The 21475-nt window shown below is 43.4% G+C and overlaps 1 protein-coding gene across 1 annotated transcript in view; it reads right to left on the bottom strand.

Annotated features, from left to right (window-relative positions):
- The window catches only part of LOC306969637 (E3 ubiquitin-protein ligase SMURF2), a 67366-nt gene that overhangs the window by 5974 nt on the left and 39917 nt on the right, over positions 1-21475 (bottom strand). Inside the window, exons 5-16 of the mRNA XM_079565323.1 lie at positions 13530-13595; positions 13369-13453; positions 13208-13291; positions 11475-11692; positions 10685-10769; positions 9084-9242; positions 8454-8504; positions 3269-3470; positions 2146-2249; positions 1938-2052; positions 1570-1748; positions 120-378 (exon numbers count right to left, since the gene is read on the bottom strand). Of these exons, the coding sequence (XP_079421449.1) occupies positions 120-378; positions 1570-1748; positions 1938-2052; positions 2146-2249; positions 3269-3470; positions 8454-8504; positions 9084-9242; positions 10685-10769; positions 11475-11692; positions 13208-13291; positions 13369-13453; positions 13530-13595 (1607 nt within the window). The remainder of the gene's footprint in view (positions 1-119; positions 379-1569; positions 1749-1937; positions 2053-2145; positions 2250-3268; positions 3471-8453; positions 8505-9083; positions 9243-10684; positions 10770-11474; positions 11693-13207; positions 13292-13368; positions 13454-13529; positions 13596-21475) is intronic.

The raw sequence follows: 21475 nt of genomic DNA, 5'->3' as shown, positions 1-21475 counted from the left end.
TATGCACAGATAAACTATTTTGGGGGTATATTTTGTCCCTCAGCACCCCCTAACTAAAATATCTTCCCACGGCTCTGTATATATGAGGGGTGTTCCCCAGTGAGTGAGGGGGACAGTACCTCCAGCTCCTTCTCGTCGAAGGCCTTGAGCAGGTGCTGTGGGATGACTTCGTTGAAGCCCTTCTGCAGAGCTAAGAACTGGGCCTCGATGCCGCGGAGGAACCTCCAGTTGACGTACAGCCGCACATACTCCTTCTTGGTGTCCTGCGTCACAGAGATGGTCTTCCCGTTGGGCTTCAGCTCGTGCTGGATGATCTCTCCATACGCGTTGTGTTCTACACAGAAGGTGTGGTCCAGCACACCCGTGATGTCGTTGTCTCTGCAAACACAAATACAGGAGCGTCAGTGGACACGGGGCAGGACATTCATCTGCATTTAGTACCACTACAGGATTCCCACAGGGTCTTAGATTGTCTTAAAAAAAAGTCCTGAATTTGATTTAGTAAATTTAAGACCTTAAAGGAATAGGCCACCGTTTTTACATCGTGAGATATGTTCTTACCTTAGCTTTGACGAGTTCTTTAGGACTTGTCTGGTCTTCACCCGTGCCTTCAGTCACGTAAACACAGCGCAGACGGCGTTAGCATTTAGCCTCTCCCTCTCTCCACTATAGCTCCAAAACAGGTCAAGATAGAAGCTACCAAGCTCTTCCACGTTTTCCCTATAATTACACAAAACTAAACAATGTGGATTTTCTAAGCGGATAAAAGGGGGAACTATAATGTAAGGCGTAATAATACCAGGAGTAGTTTGGCATCCGCACAGTAAAGTGAAGATTACTGCGCGGATTTCAAACTACTCCTGGTATTATTACGCCTTACAATATAGTTCCCCCTTTATCCACTTAGAAAATCCACATTGTTTAATTTTGTGTAATTATACTTTGTAGTGGAACACTTCACGTAACCATATTTAAATAGTGAAAACGTGGAAGAGCTTGGTAGCTTCTATCTTGACCTGTTTTGGAGCTATAGAGGAGAGAGGGAGAGGCTAAATGCTAACGCCGTCTGCGCTGTGTTTACGTGACTGAAGGCACGGGGGAAGATCAGACAGGTCCTAAAGAACTCGTCAAAGCTAAGGTAAGAACATATCTCAGTATGTAAAAACGGTGGCCTGTTCCTTTAAAAAGTCTTACAGCCACTCCTCTAGTTATTTGTAATAATTAATGCGAGAGTTTTATGTTTGGTTTATAACGAGGCAAGGGTAGACATAAAATGCGAGTCATCTTTAGGTGGCCGACTTGAAAAGGTCTTAAAAAGTCCTAAATTTCACATTGCAAAGTGTGCAGAAACAATTTGACTGAGCGTTCAAACAAAACAAGACTGGTTCTGTGTGTTTTGGTCTAAAGCTCCTTCTCCATAAAAAAACAAGTAGGAGTAACACTATTTTAAAACAAAGGATTCATTAGACCTTTTTGTCCCCGGTTTGTTGATTCCTGCTCTGTATTATCCAATACTATATATTTTCAGTCGTGATTAAATGCGTGTCCTGCGAACCCTGAGGCACTCACAGTATCCAGACGAGGCTGTTGTGCAGGTCGGGGTCCACAGACTCCATGTCGTCCAGGGTGATGGGTTTGCCCAGCAGCTGCTTGTAGAAGGGCAGAGTGAAGCCTCCGTCGATGTAGTGGCCGTGAAACACAGCCATGCCCATGATCCGCCCCACGAAGTGGAAGTACGACAGGTGCTCCTGGAGCGGCACACAGGCGACACGGTTAGCACACCCTCTGGTTTCACAGTTTCAGATTCCCCCAAACAGTCCGCGGGGGAAAATGAATATGACAGATGAACGTTAAAATACTGTTCAGTTCAGCAGAATGTGTATTTTTGCACAGATAATTTTTTTTAAGCGTGAATCAACCTATAACCTGAGACTCACAGGGTTGACGGCCGAGTCGGGGTTGATCTGCAGCGTGTAGATGTCGTCCCGGGAGTACTGGAACAGGCCGTAGTACGGGTTGAGCATCTCGTGGGACAGCAGGTACAGCCACTCCCTGCACAGATAAAGGCATGTGTGTTCTGTCAGAGCTCCACCAGGGGGCAGCAACAGTAATAGTTAGGAGTTAGAAGCAGTAGTAGTTTCTGACCTGGCCACTCCTCCGTAGTCCAGGCCCTCCTCTCCTCTGAACTTCACCATCAGCCTCTTCCATAGGTCCTTGGGCCGCATCTTCATCACCTGACGATAGGACTCCTGCAGCAGCAAACGTTGGAAATGTCAACACAGTGACAGCCTCAACTGGGTGTAAATCATTTAAAAAATAAAAAAGCACCAAACACACACTTAGTCCACTGATCACCACCTGAAGAAGCGCAAATGCCACAGCTGGAGAACCACCGACTTAGGTCTTTACCAGATACCAAGGTGTTTCACATTAAAATGCATTCAAACTTTGGAAATGATCAGATGCTAGTCACTCTACAAACATGTCCTGAAATGGATGTGCTTCTTCTTCTGAAGGTTTGGCAGTTCTTATTTCAGCTGTGAATCTTTATCCGAAAACATAAATCTGCAACTGCAATACTTGTCGGAAAAATGCATAAAGTTGACGTAAAGCAGCTGATCTCCATGGTAACGCAGGACAGTCAGCGCCATAACAGACACCTTTTCCATGGACCTAACGTCAGCACAAACGGATTAATATTGATCTAAGGACATGGTTAAAGGTGCATTATGCAACTTGTTATACATAAAAAGTTGATATGTGGGTGTATTTGACCTAGCGGTTGTACGAGTGGTCAGCATGGCGCCTTTATATTCAATCACAGCAGTCTCTACAACGCTCCGGGATCCATTGTTTTATAGGTTTTCGAAAAAGTTGTATAATGCACCTTTAAAATAAATTGCAAAAAGCACCACATTTAGTGGCCAGAAGGCTGTTTATGAGGCATTGTCCAGATGATTATCATTCGTTACCATTGGAAGTTATTTTTATGCTTCAAGATGTGGCTACATTTTGTGCAGTACCCCGAGGTTGCAGTAATCCCTCTATGTGATAGTAAAAAAAGTGAGAAATTCAGGATAGATGAACAGATAGTAAATTCAGTTAAGTTTCATTTCAACATTATTTACACTGAAAACATGATCTCATATGGCGGCGGTTGGGGTTTTTGTCTCAGGACTCCAAAAATGCATTGTTGCATTTCCCAGAATCCCAGAATCGGATCATGAGACCCCGGCGTGACCCCTGGTGCCTGAAGTCCCGGACCCACCTCGAAGATCTCCTCGCGGGACACCTCGATGCGGCAGTGGCCGGCCTGGGGCTGCTGCTGGGACAGCTCCTGCCTGAGGATCTTGAGCTTCTGCACCAGGTCTCTCTTGTACTTGGGCACGGTCAGACACTCGGCCTCCTCGGGCAGCTGAGAGGGCGACACCAGAGCCTGCTGGACCTGCTCCTTCAGCTGGGTCTGACGGCTGACAACCACACCACACAGTTAACACGAGTGAAGCACAAGAGGGAAACATGTGCTTATATATATATATACAGTGTAGTGCTTTTTCCAGGCTCTGTGGAAGTCATTTTGGACGCTTTAGCAGTTTTACATATATTATGATGTCAAATGATGAACTTTCCAGCACACTACGCATGTATGGGAGTGACAACATGAAAAACTAAAAATGCAAGAGTTCGACAGGGTTCTGTGCCAAAACAACAACAAATGAAAAGCTTCTAGCAATTCACAAGACAGGTGTTAAAGCAGTACTAAGTAACTCATGCCCCTAAAGGCCATAAGCGCAACTGCAGGTGTCGCAGCAAGTTTGCGATTTTTTTACTTATTAATTGTCCGTGAGAGTAAATACGACGCTGACAGGAAAGACAAAGAGAGAGAGGGATATTGTACATCCAATTACACAATGGAGATCATTTTTTTTCGCTCAAACTTGGCTGTAAATACCATTTAAAGTGGCGCTAGCCCGCAGTTAGCTTTGCCCGTTAGCCTCTCCTTCGTGATTCTATTAGTGTGTATTGGTGACTCCGGTCCGGTGGCAGTCAAGTTGCAATTGTGGTTTTCTGGCCAGAGACACCAGGGGGAGATGAAACACTTGTACTACCCCCAGAGGGACTACGGAAAGGATTTATTAAGGTAAACAAGTTACTTAGTATTGCTTTAATGTGGGGGCAATTTGAGCTCTGAAATTCATCAGGTGACAGTATACACACACAGGGAATAAGAATGATTAAATGAAATAATGAATGTCAACTATTAGTCGTATACTTATGACAAAAATGTTATTAAAAGATTAAAATTGACGAATCCTTTTACACTTTCATATCAAATCCCACTGTTTTCCAGCAAACTGTGTCGAAACAAGACTAAAAAAAACACTAAATCAGGACGTAAGGGGGCAAACGTGGAACTAAATTCGGAAAGTTCTGACTAAAACTGAACTTTGGCACATGTAGAAGTTCCGTGTATTTTTTTGTTTTCAGCTGAGCTTGTGAAAAAATGTGTCGATCTCAGCCAGGCTTAAGACGTCATATTGCGGAATGACGTTTTATACGACACAGAACAGCCCTGATGACGCAACTAATCAAAATATTCTTACAATTTCCTTATTATTACTTTTAAAAAGAGCGGTGCTCGTTTAACGGTTTGCTCTTCCAAAGCGTTGTGTAATACAGCAAAGCCCATGTCCCTTTAGGAGTGTAATTTCCCCTCGCCTACTCAAGATGTGTTTAAAATAAAGAGGAGTGGGCCGACTGATTTAGCTTAAGTCCCTGTCCGCTCGCCTGACTGCACCCCCCCCCCACCCCCCCTCCGCACCACAATGACAGCGTGTCCCAAACAAAAAGCCCACGCTCGGTTTCTGCTGTCTGCCCGGGCCTCACTTCCTGTGGACGATCGAATCACTGGGACCGGGCCCTTAGGACACTCCAGGACGCCCACCCGTCTATTTACAGAGGGACCGAGGGACTTAGCCCTGGAAGGAAGCCCAGCTGACACAGAGGAAGTGTCATGTGGGGAAACGTGTAAAAGACTGTGTGTGTGAATGATCATGGACATTGGGCTTCTGTTGGTTTTGGAATCTAACGCATCGGCAACACTGACAATAAGAATCTGTTCTTAATGTTTTGTCTGGTGAAACAAAACAGTAAAAAGTCAGGTTGCATTTTGATGCGTTGAATTTGATGTATTTTTGATTGAAAGCAGCATACTTAAAGGGGCTAGATGCAAGTTTGTCGTTTTATACTCACTACTGCCCCCTCAGGTCATACATGTAACTGCAGCTTCTATGTTAAACTCGTGCGTGACGGCACTTCAGACCCGAATTAACACCTTTTTGAGTGACAGTGCAGGATTTTAGGGGCAGTTGTGGCTACAATAGTAGCTTACCACCACTGAGTATAATGCAATGTAAAGCGTCTTTGAGTGTCCAGAAATGCGCTATATAAAACCAATGCATTATTATTATTATTATTATTATTATTATTATTATTATTATTATTATTATTATTATTATTATTATTATTATTATTATTATTATTAACAGATCTGGGCTCATTCTACACATTCTACACATTTTTAAACTGCATAGTCCCTTTAAGTAATCAAGCCAAATATCAAAATGCAGGCTCCAAACTAACATTAAACCAGACTTTGGTCTTTTGGTCATTAGAACGTTTTTAATGAAAAAGTGGCCCTTGTTACTATTTCCCATATGTATCTTATTTTTTTTGTTAAGATTTGATAATTTATTGTCTCCCAAGAGAAAGTCAAGAGCACAAACTGACCCAAAACTTGAAGATTAAACAAATGTAGTTTTGCCTGCAGTGTCAAACCAAGAAATGAAAAAGAATCCTCAGAGGAAATGTCTATAATTAAAGTGCAGCCCTAATGTAAACTTTCAGAAGACTTGGCTTCATGCGTCTTCAATGCAAAGCATTCACAAATCTTTATTCCACATATAAAACGTCTGGCCCTGACGGTCGTGCACGTATAAAGGACATTTTTGTAGGATGACCGCGGTGATGGAACATTCTGGATTTCCAGCCGTGATCAAAGGCAGATGTGACAGGAATCCATGACCAGTGCACTGCTGACAAGTCATTTAGTAAAGGTATAGAATTCTATTGCACTGATATGGTATCAATACTCTTTATTGTTTAAAATACTGTTACTACTAAGACTGTTTGTACGTGTGCCACATATGGGGAACACAGTACCAGGTTTTTCATTTTAGATATCGTCAACATGACTCTATTGATATTTTCTATGTAAATGATCTGAATGGGACCAGTTGAAGGTGGATGGACTCAAAGAAGCACTTCTGAGCCGATTTTATGCTAAATCAACTTTAGCTTTAAATCACCCTTCATTCACACAGGTTTCAGTAATCCTCTTTACTTAGGTTCTTCTTCTACAGAGAGCTTTTGGAAATGCATTTTCTAGATTTAGTCAGGCAACAGATAGAATTCAGAAGTGTCTTCTGCATTTTCTAAACCCATCGGCTCTGTGTAGGGCAAATACTACTTTCTGTCAATATTTCAAAATCAAAAATGAAGTATAAACAGAAAAAACTTAGATAAACATCAGACAGAATGTGTTTCATGAAAAATGAAGTCAGACGGGACATTTTACCATTTGTTAGCATCAAATTAGAGTGTTTGAAGTAATGTATTATAAAAGTAACAAGTTATATAAATATATTACTATTTTCAATAACTGAGGAATATAACATATTACTTAAACAAAATATGGGAATATATTTGTCATTACAATTGAAGTAACTCGAATTACAAATGCAGTTTGTATTGATGCATGAAACGGGGGGAAAAAAGAGAAACTCCCCCCAAATAAAATGAAGCACTAAATCAAGTTGGTCATAAGATCTGCAGTTGAAGATCTCAGACACCCATGAACGAGAGAATGGGGGAGAGAAAAGCAAAGGAAAAGTTCATCTGCACTCTTGCTCGGTGCCATTATTACTATTTTCAGTTTATATTTTGTCAAAAGTAACTCAGAAGTAACTCAAAGTAGGGCAACTCTATTACAATTTTGACCCAGTAATATGCAACACAAACATATTACTGAGAATTGATCTTTTTGTTTTGTTTACAAATGAATCGCAAAGCTACAGAATTTTCATCTCGATTAGTTATTGCCACATTTTACAGGAAATTGCGACGCTTCAATTAATTTATTTGATTGCGTTAATTTCATAATTTTAACGCAATTCATTAACGTGATAAATTCCTCAGCCCTAGTTGCTTCGTAAAGGATTTGGCTGTGGTCTTTGATAACACCAATATTGTTCACTTTGGTGATAACAGCTGTTTTTTGCAATGTACTGTTTAATTATTTATATTTTTTAACGAGACACGCCTAACTCTCCATAGGCATAAAACACAAGACAGGAAACAGTTTTCACCTTAGGAAGTTAGCATCACGTGGCTATGAAACAGAGCCGCATAATGACCATCACAGGATCCATTCTGAGCTGCTCTGTATTCAAACTTATAATATTATGCTTTAATTATGTTTATATTGTGGTAATTCCCTCTGTTGCCAGTGGAAGGGCGCTTCAAGCAACACACAAGAACTTAAATTGTAAAATACCAATGCTGATGTGCGCAAAAGCAGGTTTATATGTCCATGATTTGTCCTCTTTAAGTTATAAATCATGAAACGCTTTTGCTAAATTGTTATCACCAAAGTGAACAATATTGGTGTTATCAAAGGCCACCGCCAAATCCTTTACGAAGCCGGCTCTCATCATCCCTACAGGAGCCTTACTCTATACAGCAGAGGAAAGAAAAGGAAGAAATCCCGCCCATCTGGCCGTAATCATACTATAGTTATGACAAAATTGACATCAAGGACAAACGTGCTGCGCCAAGTTGGGTTTTTACAAGAGCTTTTCAAACACACACTTTGATCCATCAAAAGAGCCTTGGAAACATAATCTCCCCATCCCGAAAACGGACAGGCCCCGGTCTGACTTATGCACCGCCGCTTCTCTGAGCAGCAAAGACTCATGGGTCGTTTTCTGAAGGCTGTTCGAAGACAGAGCGCCGCACGTAGCATCGGCGAGCGCGTCTGTCAGATCACAGCGGGACTTTGTGATGGACAGTGCGCCTAATGGCCTGTGAAGTGTGAGGTCACTGGATTCAGAGTCATTGCTTTCCTGTCGGGCTCACACTGGAGCAGAGGATCGTGGTCTATGTAGGTCCATCTGTTTCTGTTAATTATTTATGTTCAAAAACTAAAACAAAGAGGACGGCACAATGACTTTTAGCTGTAAGTTGCATCAAGTTCTCATCAAATTATGTCAAAATAAAACTTAAAAAACAAAAAAAATCAAGACGAAAACAAGGCTAAAATGTAAATGAGGAAAATTATATCTCAAACTGAACTTTTTTGTCTCCCTTTAACATTTGTCTGCTTTCATGCTTACCTGCCGTTCTGATTCTCTGAGCCTCCACGGGATCCTCCATTTGGACTGGGACTGCACGACAGAAACAGAGCATGAAACAGCTCTCCACAATCCCATCAGGAATAATAAAGCTACATATACTGACATTCACAATGAGCAGAGAGGTTTCGTTTCACTTCTACATCTCTCTGATTCGTTCACACCATGCACACAAAAGGTTTGTCCTAAATATGTCATTAACGTGAACTTGAAATGTTCATGTCTATATCTTTTTGTTTTGGGCCTTGAGTTATTCAGAAATCAGACTGAGCCCTACACTTGGATAAAATGGCTATGACCAGTTTGAAAATTAGCAAAAATGTCAATTCCTCAGTTACTAAACTTGGGATGTTCTAAGCTTTCAAATGAGGAATAGCACGTTCACCTGTTGTCAGACTTGTGCTTCATTTGCAGAGACCCAAGTTCAGTTGTAGCTATAGCGCGTTTTGAAACTACTCATTACCTGAAAGGCTTTTTCTCCTTTTGGATATGTTTGTGTTGTAAATAGTCAACATATATTTGTGAGGGAGTTCTTATGGCAAACAGCACAGTGATAAATAAAAAAGGAAGCATTTGACCTGGTGTGCCTAGTGCTTTCTGTCAGGCTCTTACTTGAGGACGAGGTGTAGGTTGGCGGAGAGGCGCGGGTCGGTGAACTGCGTGGTGCGGTTGTTGTGGTCCACAAAGTAGACCCTCCCCGTGGCCGTGTTCCTGATCTCCCACCCGGGAGGCAGCGGGCCCAGCTCCTCGCAGTTCACGTTACTCAGGTCCCTGACGGGGACGAGACACAGCGCTTTATCAGTTTGTCAAAGCAATCTACAAAGAAATGCTTTGTAAAACATGTCCAGACAGCAGTCTGCACTAAAAATAGTTGTTTACTTTCCCTCACTGGATCAGGAGGAGGGAATGGACTTGGGAAAGAAATGCATGGAATTTCTTTTCAAAAAACAATCTCGAAAAGCTCAAACTGATACGATTTATATATTATGTACTATTCATTTGGACTAAGAGTGCAGTAATATAGCAGTGAGTGGGTTGGTGTAAGAACAAAAGCTTTAGAGTTTCATCGCAGAGTAGTTTGGGGTGGTCAATAAGCCAATTGCCTCCACTCATCATTGCCTTACGAGCCGATCATTGTATTAAGCCACGTCGAATTGGAACATCTTTTCAACAGGTTTTTGGCATGGACCCCCAGGTTGTGTTCAATTCTTACTGTAAATGCTCTAATATAGACCGGGGCCTTTATTTACTCAAGGGCATCAAGGACCAGACGGAGCGTTTGTGTTTGTGATCGATCATGAGACTGACCCGAGAGAAGACGAGACGCTCGCGCTGATCGGAGGAGTTATTTTGAGGCGTGGGACTGACCTGCACACGGAGCAGCTGGACGTGCTTTGAAGACGCGATGGTGAAACCGTGGAGGATCACACAACATTTGTTGCTTGCCCTGTTTCCACAAACAGTCACTGGAGGTTTGAAAAGTGGCTAAATCTGTGTCAAAGTTACGCTCGGATCAGCTCCTCCGCAGCGTCCCCATCGGCCCGGGTTCCCGTTTGTTTACTTCCTGCACGTGAGTTTTCATTTAGCATTGGTAATATTTCTACCGCTATAGTTTCTAATAAAAGCCCCGGCCTGTTTTAGAGACCAGCTTTTATTTGCCTCCGCCAGCCGCGAACCCGGCCTCTGTTAGAGACCCGGCCGCTAATGGAATACAGGCCAGTATTAGAGAATTTACGGTATATCAATTATGAGGACATTTCGAAAGTACAATATAGAACGCTTTTTGCAGCACTTTTGAGGGCCCTTACCCTGCTCTGGGACCTGGGTACTCGGTACCCTTTACCCCCCCATTTACGCCCATAGGCAGACTTTTATACAACAAACAGCCGCTAGTGGAGGACGCTTTGATGTCGGTAAATAGTCAACAATCTGAGTTAGTTTTACCTGACATCTGCTCCCTGAGCAAAGCACCACGAGTCCGATTTGAGAATGATTAAAACTAAGGATGTTGTTCTGAAAACTGCTGAAAAATTCCCTTTCCGCTGCCTGCAGATTTGCTACATAAAGCTGAAATGTAATGAATGAGTGTTGTGATATTTAACAGCACCTTTAGAAGCATATTTGCAGCTCAGTCAAATGAAAAAGTCAACAACATATACAGTAGGAGGCTAGAATCACAATCGCAATATAATAATAATAATAATATGTTGTACCTGGGAACTCTGGGGTCGTGCCACGTGCTGACCCCTGTCTGTGTGTGAAGGAAGTACACCTGGCCCTGCTGCGTGGTCCTCTGCTCTGTAACCACAAAACACACAATTCCTTTTCCATTTTTGACACAGGAGAAATCTCCAATGACACAAAAAAGAATACATCTAAGAGACAGGTTCTGAGGAGCCGTCTAATCTTGCGACTGCGATACGCTTTTAGAAAACCGACTCCAAAAGCCCCTATCAATTCAAACCGGGAGATAAATGTGGATATGTGTGCTGCAGCGGGACGGGGGGGGGTGTCATGGCGCTCTTGTGTTTTCTCTCATGAATCCTGCTGATTGTGAAGCGAGGCTGTGGGCAGAGAGAGCTCCATCGTCCGTCGTCTATTAGATTGTCGGAGATGGAGCCAGTATTCCAGGCTCCTCGGCGCGTGGACAAGCGGAGTCAGACGCAGATTAGCGGATGCGCCGTGCAGAGAGGGGAGGGAGGCGGGCTAGGGGAGCACAAGGGCAGGCAACGATGCTGGAAGAAATAGAGGTGAGAGAACATGTACTAGATATCTGCTTCGGGAGGTGAGAGAGCAGGTGTCTACAAGGAATTAGCTGCTGTTAGCATAAATTTAGCCATGTTAGGTAACTTTGATAGTTTGTCTTTTAGCTGCTTCTTTCCTCTTGGCATTGGCTTGGCACTTCGTCTGCAGTGTTTACCTCGCAGCCCAGAATAACAGTGAACATTACAAGTACCAAGCTGGAGTTGAACTGTGCTACAAAACCACAATCCAGACTCTCACCGTATCCCTCGGGCAGGTCCGGCGGAGTGTGGAGGTGGGTCCTGCTCATGTAGTTGCGGTGCCTCTGTGATCGGACCCGCCTCTCCTGCGCCCTCGGGTGGTCGCCCTCGTTGGTCGGTATTGCTGTGGTGGGCGTGGCTCCGTTGGTAGTGACGGGCGTGTTTTCGTCGACGATGCAGCTCAGAGGCCGTCCGGGGCTGGAGTACTCTGACGCGGGTCTGGAGAATACAGGAAGCTCAATACAGGAGAAATATGGTGTCTTTTCTTGTCATTTTTGTGACACCGTGACTGCAGCACTTAGCTGTAATTGCAGATGTTTAATGGGTGATTTTGTAAGGTCAGTAAACATACCCCCATAACCCAAATAAATGCACGGGGAGTAGATTCTTTTTGCTTGTTTTTGACATGTATTGAGGTGAACCAGAAACGGTGATATCGTCTTATTCTCATTTAGCATAAATAAGTAATTAACCTCTTAACTCCCGCCTGAACCGAGAGGATCTTTTTACTCACGTCATCAGATTTTTTTTTACCATCATTTTTTTGTTGGGTATTCAACTCATTTTTGTAACTTTTTTGCCATTTTTTTGTCATTTTTTATCACATTTTTGTAATTTTTTTTGTCACATTTTGGTCATTTTTTCGTCACATTTTTTCGTCAGTTGTTTATCAATTTTTTGTCATTTTTTTGTCACATTTTTGTCACTTTTATGTCACATTTTTGTATTTTTTGTGACATTTTTGCCACTTTTTCATAAATTTTCCGTCACTTTTTTGTCAATGTTTTCTCACTTTTTTGTCACATTTCCATCACTATTTTTGTCTCAGTTTTGTCGCTTTTTTCACAGCTTTTTTCCAGAAGCTTTTGGACTGGGGTCAAGCCAAACTGGAGAAAATGTGCTCGGTTCAGGTGGGAGTTAAGATGGTTAAACACCCACTGACACACGTTTCATACAGCGAGCCTGGAGAAACAGAGGCACATTTGTGTTGTCAGCAAGAATTTAGCTTTAAAACAGTAAAAAAAATTGTAGTTTTAGAATATTTTGGTTGACAACTTCATATTAAGATTGAACAAAAGGGAACCAAGAACTGAACCTTGTGGTACTCTATAGCTTTTTTGATATTTTTCTGAACGAAAGTTTGTAAAATGTATTTATTTGTAGGAAATGTCACCAATTTGCACAAAATATTCTCCCTCACTGAGTTTTGAGTGAATGATGAAGGAAGTATCATTGAGAATCTTGACAAGAGCCGTCTTAGATCTATGATGATGAGGGGTTAGTTAGTTACTGTTAGATCATTTAACTTGGGCAATGTTCATAAACAATATTTACTCTCCATACATTTAATGTTATAGGTTAAAGGGGCTAGATGCAAGTTTGCCATTTTATACTCACTACTGCCACATCAGGTCATACGTGTAACTGCACCTTCTATATTAAGCTTGTGCATGACGGCACTTCGGACCCGAATTAACACCTTTTGAGTGACAGTGCAGGATTTTAGAGGCAGTTGTCCTACACATTAGGACATTGTTGAAACATGTAGGGGGAGGAAAATACTTAATTTTAACATTTTTAAACTCCGAAGAGTCCCTTTAAGTTATAGGACTTAAAATAAATCAGGATTTTTTTTTCCGTTCATGCCCAATTTGAACAATTTGTTTTAATGACTTTTCAGAACGGAAGCTTAGGTTTGGGCTCTGGCCCCTGTGGTTCTGAGAGGCTTCTCACCTGGTGGGCCGCTCCCACTGTGTAGAGCGTGTGATGTGGTTCAGGTACTGGATTCTCCCAGACGCGGTCCTCCTCTCCTCCCAGCTGAGGAACACAGACAGTTAGGCAAACAGACCAAAGAGCCCACTCTCACCCCGAGCAAATACAGTCCGCCGTCATACCCGTCTGGAAGGTCGTTGTCGAAGAGGCGGCTGCAGTCCACCACGGGGCCCCCTGAGCCTATCCGGTCCCGGGACTGTAGACTCACTATGGGAGCACACACAGGAACACATGAGCAGTCTTCACCTTAACTCTGCGCTTTAGTGAGAGGAGAGGCACTTACCGACGATCTGTCCCCTGACTGTGTCGCTGTCATTGGGACTCAGCTTGTTCAAGTCGAGTCTCTGGTCTGTGGAGAGAGTGACGGATCTTTGTTAAGCTTTTGTGAGCCCACACACATTTGAAATCTTGTGCAGGGCTTCGTAATAAGAGTTGAAAGTGTGTAGAAAAAAACTTAGTAAGTACTTTAAGCATTTATTAAACATTGAAGGAGTTTTTGTAATCATTTCTTAATCATATACGCATGTTAATAGAAGCCGCATGTGTCGTCATAGCAGCACTACGCACCATCCCTGTGTCTGGTTAAGGTTTGAGTCAGGAAGGTTTAGTTTGGGCGAGGGGTTCGGGATTGTTGTCTTCAGGCCAACGTCGAGGCACTTCAAAGGGCTTTTCTCAAACCGTGTATTGTTTTACACGCGTGATTTATCCATTTATCGATCAAATAAGACACGTAGCTCAGGGCTGCAAGAGAGGAAGAGAGCAAACGTGGCTCTTTTGTTGCGGGTTAATGGTTGCGTTGGCGAAAGAGGAGTTTCCCTGCTCAGACAGAAGCGGGAGTTCTGACGGTGCGTTCACCGTCTCTGCTGCACATGTCATCCCTGTCTGCAAGGTTTATAGCTTCATAGCTCCCTGTCTGTCACAGGCCAGAGACCCGTCTGTGTCACTGCAGACCAGCAAAGAGCATGTGTTTTCCTCCGCGGTGCTGCGTCTGAATTCAGCAGATTTGAAACGTGGCGTGGGGTTGAGACTCATAGAGAATAATGGATAGAAATGGTCAGGAATGGTTAACAAATGCTTTGAAGAATTATGAATTTAAGTGCGTATGACAGATTTATCCAATTATCAAGTAGTTAGCATAGCTTTGAACCTTTAAAGGACTCATGAAGAAAAGCTGAAACAGTTGCAGATTTCCACCCATCCATCCATGTTGTAAAATGTCAGACAGTGACACAGGACGGGAGAGTTCAATATTCCAAGGACAGCACTGGGACTCGAACATGGCCCTGCGCGTTGGCTTGATCCGTGTGAACCATGATAATTCATCTTTTATTATTTTACTCTGTAGAAAGGGTTTCATATACATTCTCTATTGTGTAGCCGTAATTTCTTTTCCATTTAAAAGGTGCATCATGCGTTTTTTAAATGAAAAAAGTTGTTATTTGTGCGTATTTGACCTTATAGTCCAGTGGCTGTATGAGTGGTCAGCATGGCACTTTCCATCACAGTGGTCTCTATGACGCTCCAGGATCAACTGTTTGGAAGGTTTTCACTGCACCAGAAAACGTACAAAACAATTGATCCTGGAGCATTGAGACGCCATACTGACCACTCACACAGAATTATCCATCCATCCATCCATCCATCCATCCATTTTCTTCCACTTGTCCGTTGCCGGGTCGTGGGGGCAGTTGTTAGAGTTGCCCAAATCACATTGCACCAGCCCCTTATGTCTCCTCCTGCAGGTGGTAGGTCCACAGGAGGACGGCCTCATGGTTCTCAGGCCTGTTGGTCTCTCATAAGGGGCTTCTGAACCGCTCTTTGTCTGATCCGTCACCTCGTACCTGTTAGTCATGGGAGACCCTACCAGGGGCACGAAGCCCCGACAACAGAGCTCCAGGATCATTCAGATCATTCAGGATCATTCAAACCCCTCCACCACGTTAAGGTGGTGATTCCAGGAGGGGCATACAGAATTATTTTAGTAATAATAATAATAATAATACATTTTATTTGTATAGCGCTTTTCAAGACACTCAAAGACGGATGGATGTGATATGATGAAGGCAGAGTTTCAGCGGCAGAGAAAGAGAGGGATGGGCGGAGTCGTGATATGTTTTCGAGATGGAAGAAAGCAGTCCGGGTTATTCGCTTGACGTGGGGTTCAAAGGAAAGAGTGGGGTCAAGGAGAACGCCGAGGTTGCGGATGAGTGGGGACGGAGTGACGGCGGTGCTGTCAAAATTGAGGCAGAAGTTAAAAAAAATATTTTAAAAAGTCCAAATTATTTTAATTATGCTACCGTTTCTAAACTAATCCTCTATTAGAGACATCCCTGGCTCACCTGCCCCCTGCTGGCCAGCCCTCACACCTGCCCAAGCAAACCAAGTTGTGCGGCCTGATGACATCATCACACAGCGCCATTTGTTTGTTTGTTTATGTCGGACCAAAGCATGTACCAGTAGCACAACAGCGGCATGAAATAATAGCTTGCTTTGAGCTGCGTTTGTGAGACCTGCTCCTGAAGAAGAGTTTTAGATTTTTCTGCAACAACCAGCCCTGGGAAAAAAGCTGGGAAAGTTTATTTTGTGTTTTCGTTTCTCTGCTCTGTTAGCTAAAGTTTCTGGCTGTTAACCTCTTAACTCCCGCCTGAACCGAGAGGATCTTTTTCCTCACGTCATCAGATTTTTTTTCCATCATTTTTTTGTTGGGTATCCAACTCATTTTTGTAACTTTTTTGTCATTTTTTGTCACATTTTTGCCATTTTTTGTCAATTTTTTGTCACATTTCTGTCATTTTTTTGTCCATTTTTTTTATCACATTTTTGTCAATTTTTTGTCATTTTTTCGTCAATTTTTCATCACTTTTTTGTCAATGTTTCCTCACTTTTTTGTCACATTTCCATCATTGTTTTCGTCTCAGTTTTGTTGCTATTTTCACAGCTTTTTTCCAGAAGCTTTTGGACTGGGGTAAAGCCAAACTGGAGAAAATGTGCTCGGTTCAGGTGGGAGGTAAGGGGTAAAAATGCTTGTTTTCACGAAGTAAGGTGGATATTTAACTGGTAAAAAAGCATGTTACGTGAAGTTTGTGTCTGTACGTGTTGCCAAAGTGATGCAGTCGAGAGAGTGCGAGGATGTATGAGCATGAACAGATCCCATTTTCCAGCACCTTCGTATGTCACGTCCAGTGCCCAGGTCCGAAAAGAAAGTCAAACAAATGTGTTAACATTTATTTGAACTTACAATCTAAAAAACAACACAAAAGCATCATTGCTATGTCCATCATAGTTTCCTCATCTCGTGCAGACACAAGTTCCTCCTCGTGGACAAGTCCCCCCGGTGCTTCACATGAGAGAGTCTCCCCTCCGCCTCATTATCTGTGTCTGCCGACCACAGAACAGATGGTGGGGCCTGTGGAAGCACCGCGGGCTGTAAAATCCTCAAATACGCAGAGCCGGGTCAAATGCTCCGGTCAAACATTCGACAAATTTCAAGCACAAAGCCCCGCACTATTCCGAAATCGGTCTGGTCCCGGCGTAGACGCGCGCGTGAACCCCTGCCAAAAGTCTGAAACTCCTTTGTCCGCAGTTCAACCGTCGGGGGAATTTGAGAGCGGGGAAGGAAAAGGAAAAAAGGAAAAGAATCAAAAACAGACTAAAATAATGTGAAGTTGCCTGCAGACAAGAGAAATGTCCGCTTTCCCAGGATGTGTGTCTAGACCGGACTCGGCTCAAAACAGGCTTTGCTCAAAGCGGTACAAGGCTGGACAGAGGTCACCGGCTGTAGCCCGAACAAGCCGCCAATCACCGCCGACAGCGCCGTGACGGAGGAAGAAGAGTGAGCAGTGAGGGGCGAGAAAAGATCAGCAGAAGTATTGAACAGCAAACGTCACCAGTGTGTAGGAATTATTCAATTGTCAAGTTCTGAATGATACTAATTTGTACTTTTTTATTATTACAAGGATATCAGTCTGGTCATCATTCTTGTTAATGCTAATAACACCGCAGCGACAACACAAGCCTGTCCTTTGCTGATCAGTTTACTAGAAATGTAGTTGATGTAGTTGGCGCAGACCAGACTCCACCGCTGATACAGCAGTGAGTCTGGATTTTTCCAAGAAACAGACGATCTGTTGTCCTTGTCAAAGCCTCCACAAGGACACGGTTTTACTTGACTTTATTTTTGTTTGCGTAACAGGCTGCCACTGCTGGTTTGCAACCAGAAAACAAGATAAGAGATAAGATAATCCTTTATTGATCTCAAAACGTCTAAAAAGAGTGAAAAATCACGAGTCCCATAAGATATTTCCCACACACCTGAGTCTGACACGTTGCTGTTTGTATCTACACTGCAAAAAGTAAATATCAAGCATCGTCTTAAATGACTTGAATTGAGGAAATATATCTTGTTTTGAGCGTTTTTCGCTAATTTAGACATTTTTCCTGATCGGACCAAGTTTACTTTGCTTGTTTCAGGACATTTCAGACTGGTTCTGAGGTAAATCTCGCTTGAAATAAGAAAGTAAAATTGCCAATGAGATAAGACCAAGAAAATGACCTGAAATAAGAACGAAATGTATTGAAACGAGTCAGAAACATCTCAGAACAAGTGAAATAATCTAGGAAAAATGCCCAAGAACAATTTACCTAGTCAAAACAACTAAAATTTGGATTATTATGCTCAAATTGAGATGTTTATACTATAACTAGTTAATTACTTTTTGCAGTGTATGTAGACTTTAAACAGTAAAGTGCTTTATAGATCACATCAGATGTATTGCAGAGACTTGGCAGCAAACTGAGCTCTCTTTTCCCTGCTTTTATTATTGTTTTTAGATAATGGAAGCCAATAAAAATGTTTGCGAGCAACAAAGCTGCCAACACAACACACTGGAATAGAGCAAAAATAGATTTCACACTATTAAGCAGAGGCGACATTAACCCAAAATTATACATCATTTACGGAATATCTTTAGCTGTGATGAAACATTTTGAAGGCCGTCCTTCTTTTTGACAGATTGAAAATCAATCCATAATTACTATACATACGCAGTGCTACGTCCTGTCTGTGACCGCGGCGTCTGAGCGACCCCCAAAGCACCGCTACACCATTGCGGAGTACAACATGCTTTCGCTTTCTACGTGCATTTTAACCTGGTAGACTAATTTCAGCATCAAATACCTCCAGCCAATGATCGCTTGCGAGAGGGCCACACCTCCACCTCAGCCATCAGTGTAAGAGCCGCACCTCTGTGGCAGCCAATCATCGCCCTCGGTCCCGCTTTTAAGCCCCAGCTATAATGGTTCTTTCGCTTCCCACCTCCGCCCCGTCTCCACCTCTTCTGCCCACGGCTTCTCCCTGCTGCATCCTTCACGGGTCTTCCATACCACCACCAGTGTCCAGGCTCCGGGGTAAAACATCCCTAACTCCACGCTGTTCATCCATGTCAATAAATCTTCCTAATCGCTGCTTTTGTCTGTTTGAGTCTATCCAGGTTGAAATGAAGCCTTTGCATTAATTCTTCACGGCAACGAAACAGTCATTTACTGCTGCGATGGCTCTGACCTGATGCACGCCGACATCGTGGACAGAGAGCGCATCGACTAATGCTGAAAATCTCCTATCTGCATTTCTAGCAGTGATTTATGAGCCTTAAAGGGGGGGCATTGTGCAAAATGGACTTTTTCCAGCTTTCCATCATGTTATTATGTCATTCCCTCATTAAAAACATGCCTGAAGTGTTGCCTTGGCACATTCATGTATTTTTGAGTAATCTGTAAAAACTCTGATGGCGGCCATTTTAGGGATAGCTTTGCCTGAGTCCTCCTAGGAACGCCCCCACCTCCTGGAGACGCCTCCGAGCTTTCGTCACCAGCCGAGTAACCGACCACTGCTCCTCAGCAGAAGCCCCTCCCCACTGATGCCACAGACAGCGTGTGGAGGGGGCGTGTCGGAAAGGCTCAGAGGTTCTTCAAGAGACAGAGGCCTATTTCAAGACATTCACTACAGCCATTTTGAGAGAGACATTTTATACAAGGCAGTTATTCTAATTTACTGCATTTACAGACCAACAGAAGGTTTGGTCATCATTGTAGTGTGATATAGACTGGTGCTATGTGATTGAAAAAAAGCATAATACCCCCTCTTTAATATAGACGGCGCAGAGGATGCTCTGAAAACGTCGCCATCCTTTGGGACTTTTACGAACAAGACAACAACACATTTTTTTTACTAAATGATCCTGTTCAGAAATCATGTTTGGTTTAGCGAAGTCCGTGCATTGCATATTTTTTCTCAGGCCGTGTGATCCCCCAGTCCCACCGACACAGACACAGACACGCCGCGAGTACATCTAAGTGCTCTGAACTTAATGCCCTCGGAGAGACTTCGGAAAAGAAATCCACAACACACGGCATTCGGCGACCCGAGCTCCAGCCCGATGGTGGTGTACAATTATGCCTGTCTGAGTGGTTTGGAGATCTGCAGACGGAGATAGAGTTGGTGCAGTCACAATGGAGAGGACGGAGGGACGGGGGGGGAGGGGGGGGGAGGGGGAGGGAGGGAGGCCGGCGCGGGGAGGAAATGCACAGCAAACCACTCACAGCTGTGGCACCAAGTCCGCTTCCTCTGGCCCTCCAGGAAAAAGTGCGGAGGGTTCGAGGAAACGGCGCGCACACTCCCGGGGTCGTGTTGGGAGGCTCGGGTGAAAGAACTGTGCAATAACAAAGTCTGGTTCCGGAGGTGGGAGGTTGGGTGCGACAATTAGTGGGACTTGTAAGTTTCATAAGGTAAAAGGAAACTTCCAGTCCAGTCCGTTTAATTTCTTTGGGACGGTTGTCGACTTTGCTCAAGTATTCCGGACAGCGGAAGGCGGATGCGTTGTGCACAAGATGGAGTTCACCGGCTGGATTGGAGTGGACGCAGTACACCCAGCGCAAAGGCCCTGTTGAAGACCTGACCGACACCTTGATGGAGCCTGGCCTCATTGAAGTTGTTGAGTGGATCCATTTGGGAACAGAAAAGGGCAGCTGTGTGAGTGACAATGACTACTACGAAAAAATTCAAAACCTGTTACTGCTGCTCGCTTAGAAGCTGAAGCAAATATTGCTGCACTCTTGGTCAGAAGAGCAGCTTTGGCACAGAAACATGATTTGGAAGAGCACACAGGAATTATTAAAAGGAAAAAAGAAGAACTTGAAATTAAAATAAAGATAACTGAGACCAAGGCTAAGCTCACTGCATTGGCATCTGCTAAAGTGAGTAAGAAAACTGCTTCACACAAAGTAAAAGTAACATCAGAAGAAGTGATCGTGGGTCTATCACTTGACCAAAATGTTGTTGCCTCATTACCACCTGTGACTATATCTCCAGTCACTCCAGATGAAGGTACAAGAAGGACAACAACCTCTTCACGATACACACTGAGACTACATCACACACCTGTGAATACATCACTCATGTGCCATCATCTCCAAGACAGGAAGAACAGACTAATCTCTTACTGACAAATGCTGAGCATTCCTCCAAAATCATGGAACCCTCAGAGGCTGCCAACAGTGGAGGTATAGGGCCAAACAGGGGTTTGGAGCCCCTCTGAGGAGTACAGGACAGGGTAGGACAGGCCTCCCTGAGGATGATCTGACAGTCGCTGCCGTGGAAAAGGTTACTGAGGATGAAGGAAAGCATCTGAAATTTGAGATCATGACCAAAGGTTACTTGGACACCGCTGTGAGTGATGTTACAGATCACTTTTTCATTTTGGACAATTCTTGGCCTATGAACAATATGCACAAGCTTCAAGCTCTCTTCTTTCTGAAACCTCCGAGAGCTTTCAAAAGGAAGCGATGGAAAGTTTAAGCTGCTAAGTGAACATTGTAAGATGACAAAAGTGCAATTAGCAATGGAATATCTGAAATGTAATGGTTTGTGAATGTATTGCAATGCACTGCATATGAATGTGACGCCCTAAAGAAAGTTAAGATATTTTGTAACATGGCTGCTTAAATTGGTAATTGTTCTGCTGTAAACAATTAAGGGGCCGGTATGTAGAAGCCATACACACCTCTGACCACTGTGTGGCATGGTAGCCTGTTATGTGTGGGTACCTCCCACTGCTTCAGGGGGCTAGTTAGGAGCACCAGGTGTTACAGAGTGTGGAGGTACTGCCTTTGACCGTGTCAATGAAGTCAATCTATGGCAAATAAATGAACTTTGTTCAAGTAGTATTCAGTATT

This window comes from Gobius niger (genome assembly GCF_951799975.1).
Source record: "Gobius niger genome assembly, chromosome: 10".
Classification (NCBI taxonomy): Eukaryota; Metazoa; Chordata; class Actinopteri; order Gobiiformes; family Gobiidae; genus Gobius; species Gobius niger.
The sequence above is the reverse complement of the archived record's forward strand: the minus strand, read 5'-3'. Positions and strand labels throughout refer to the sequence as shown.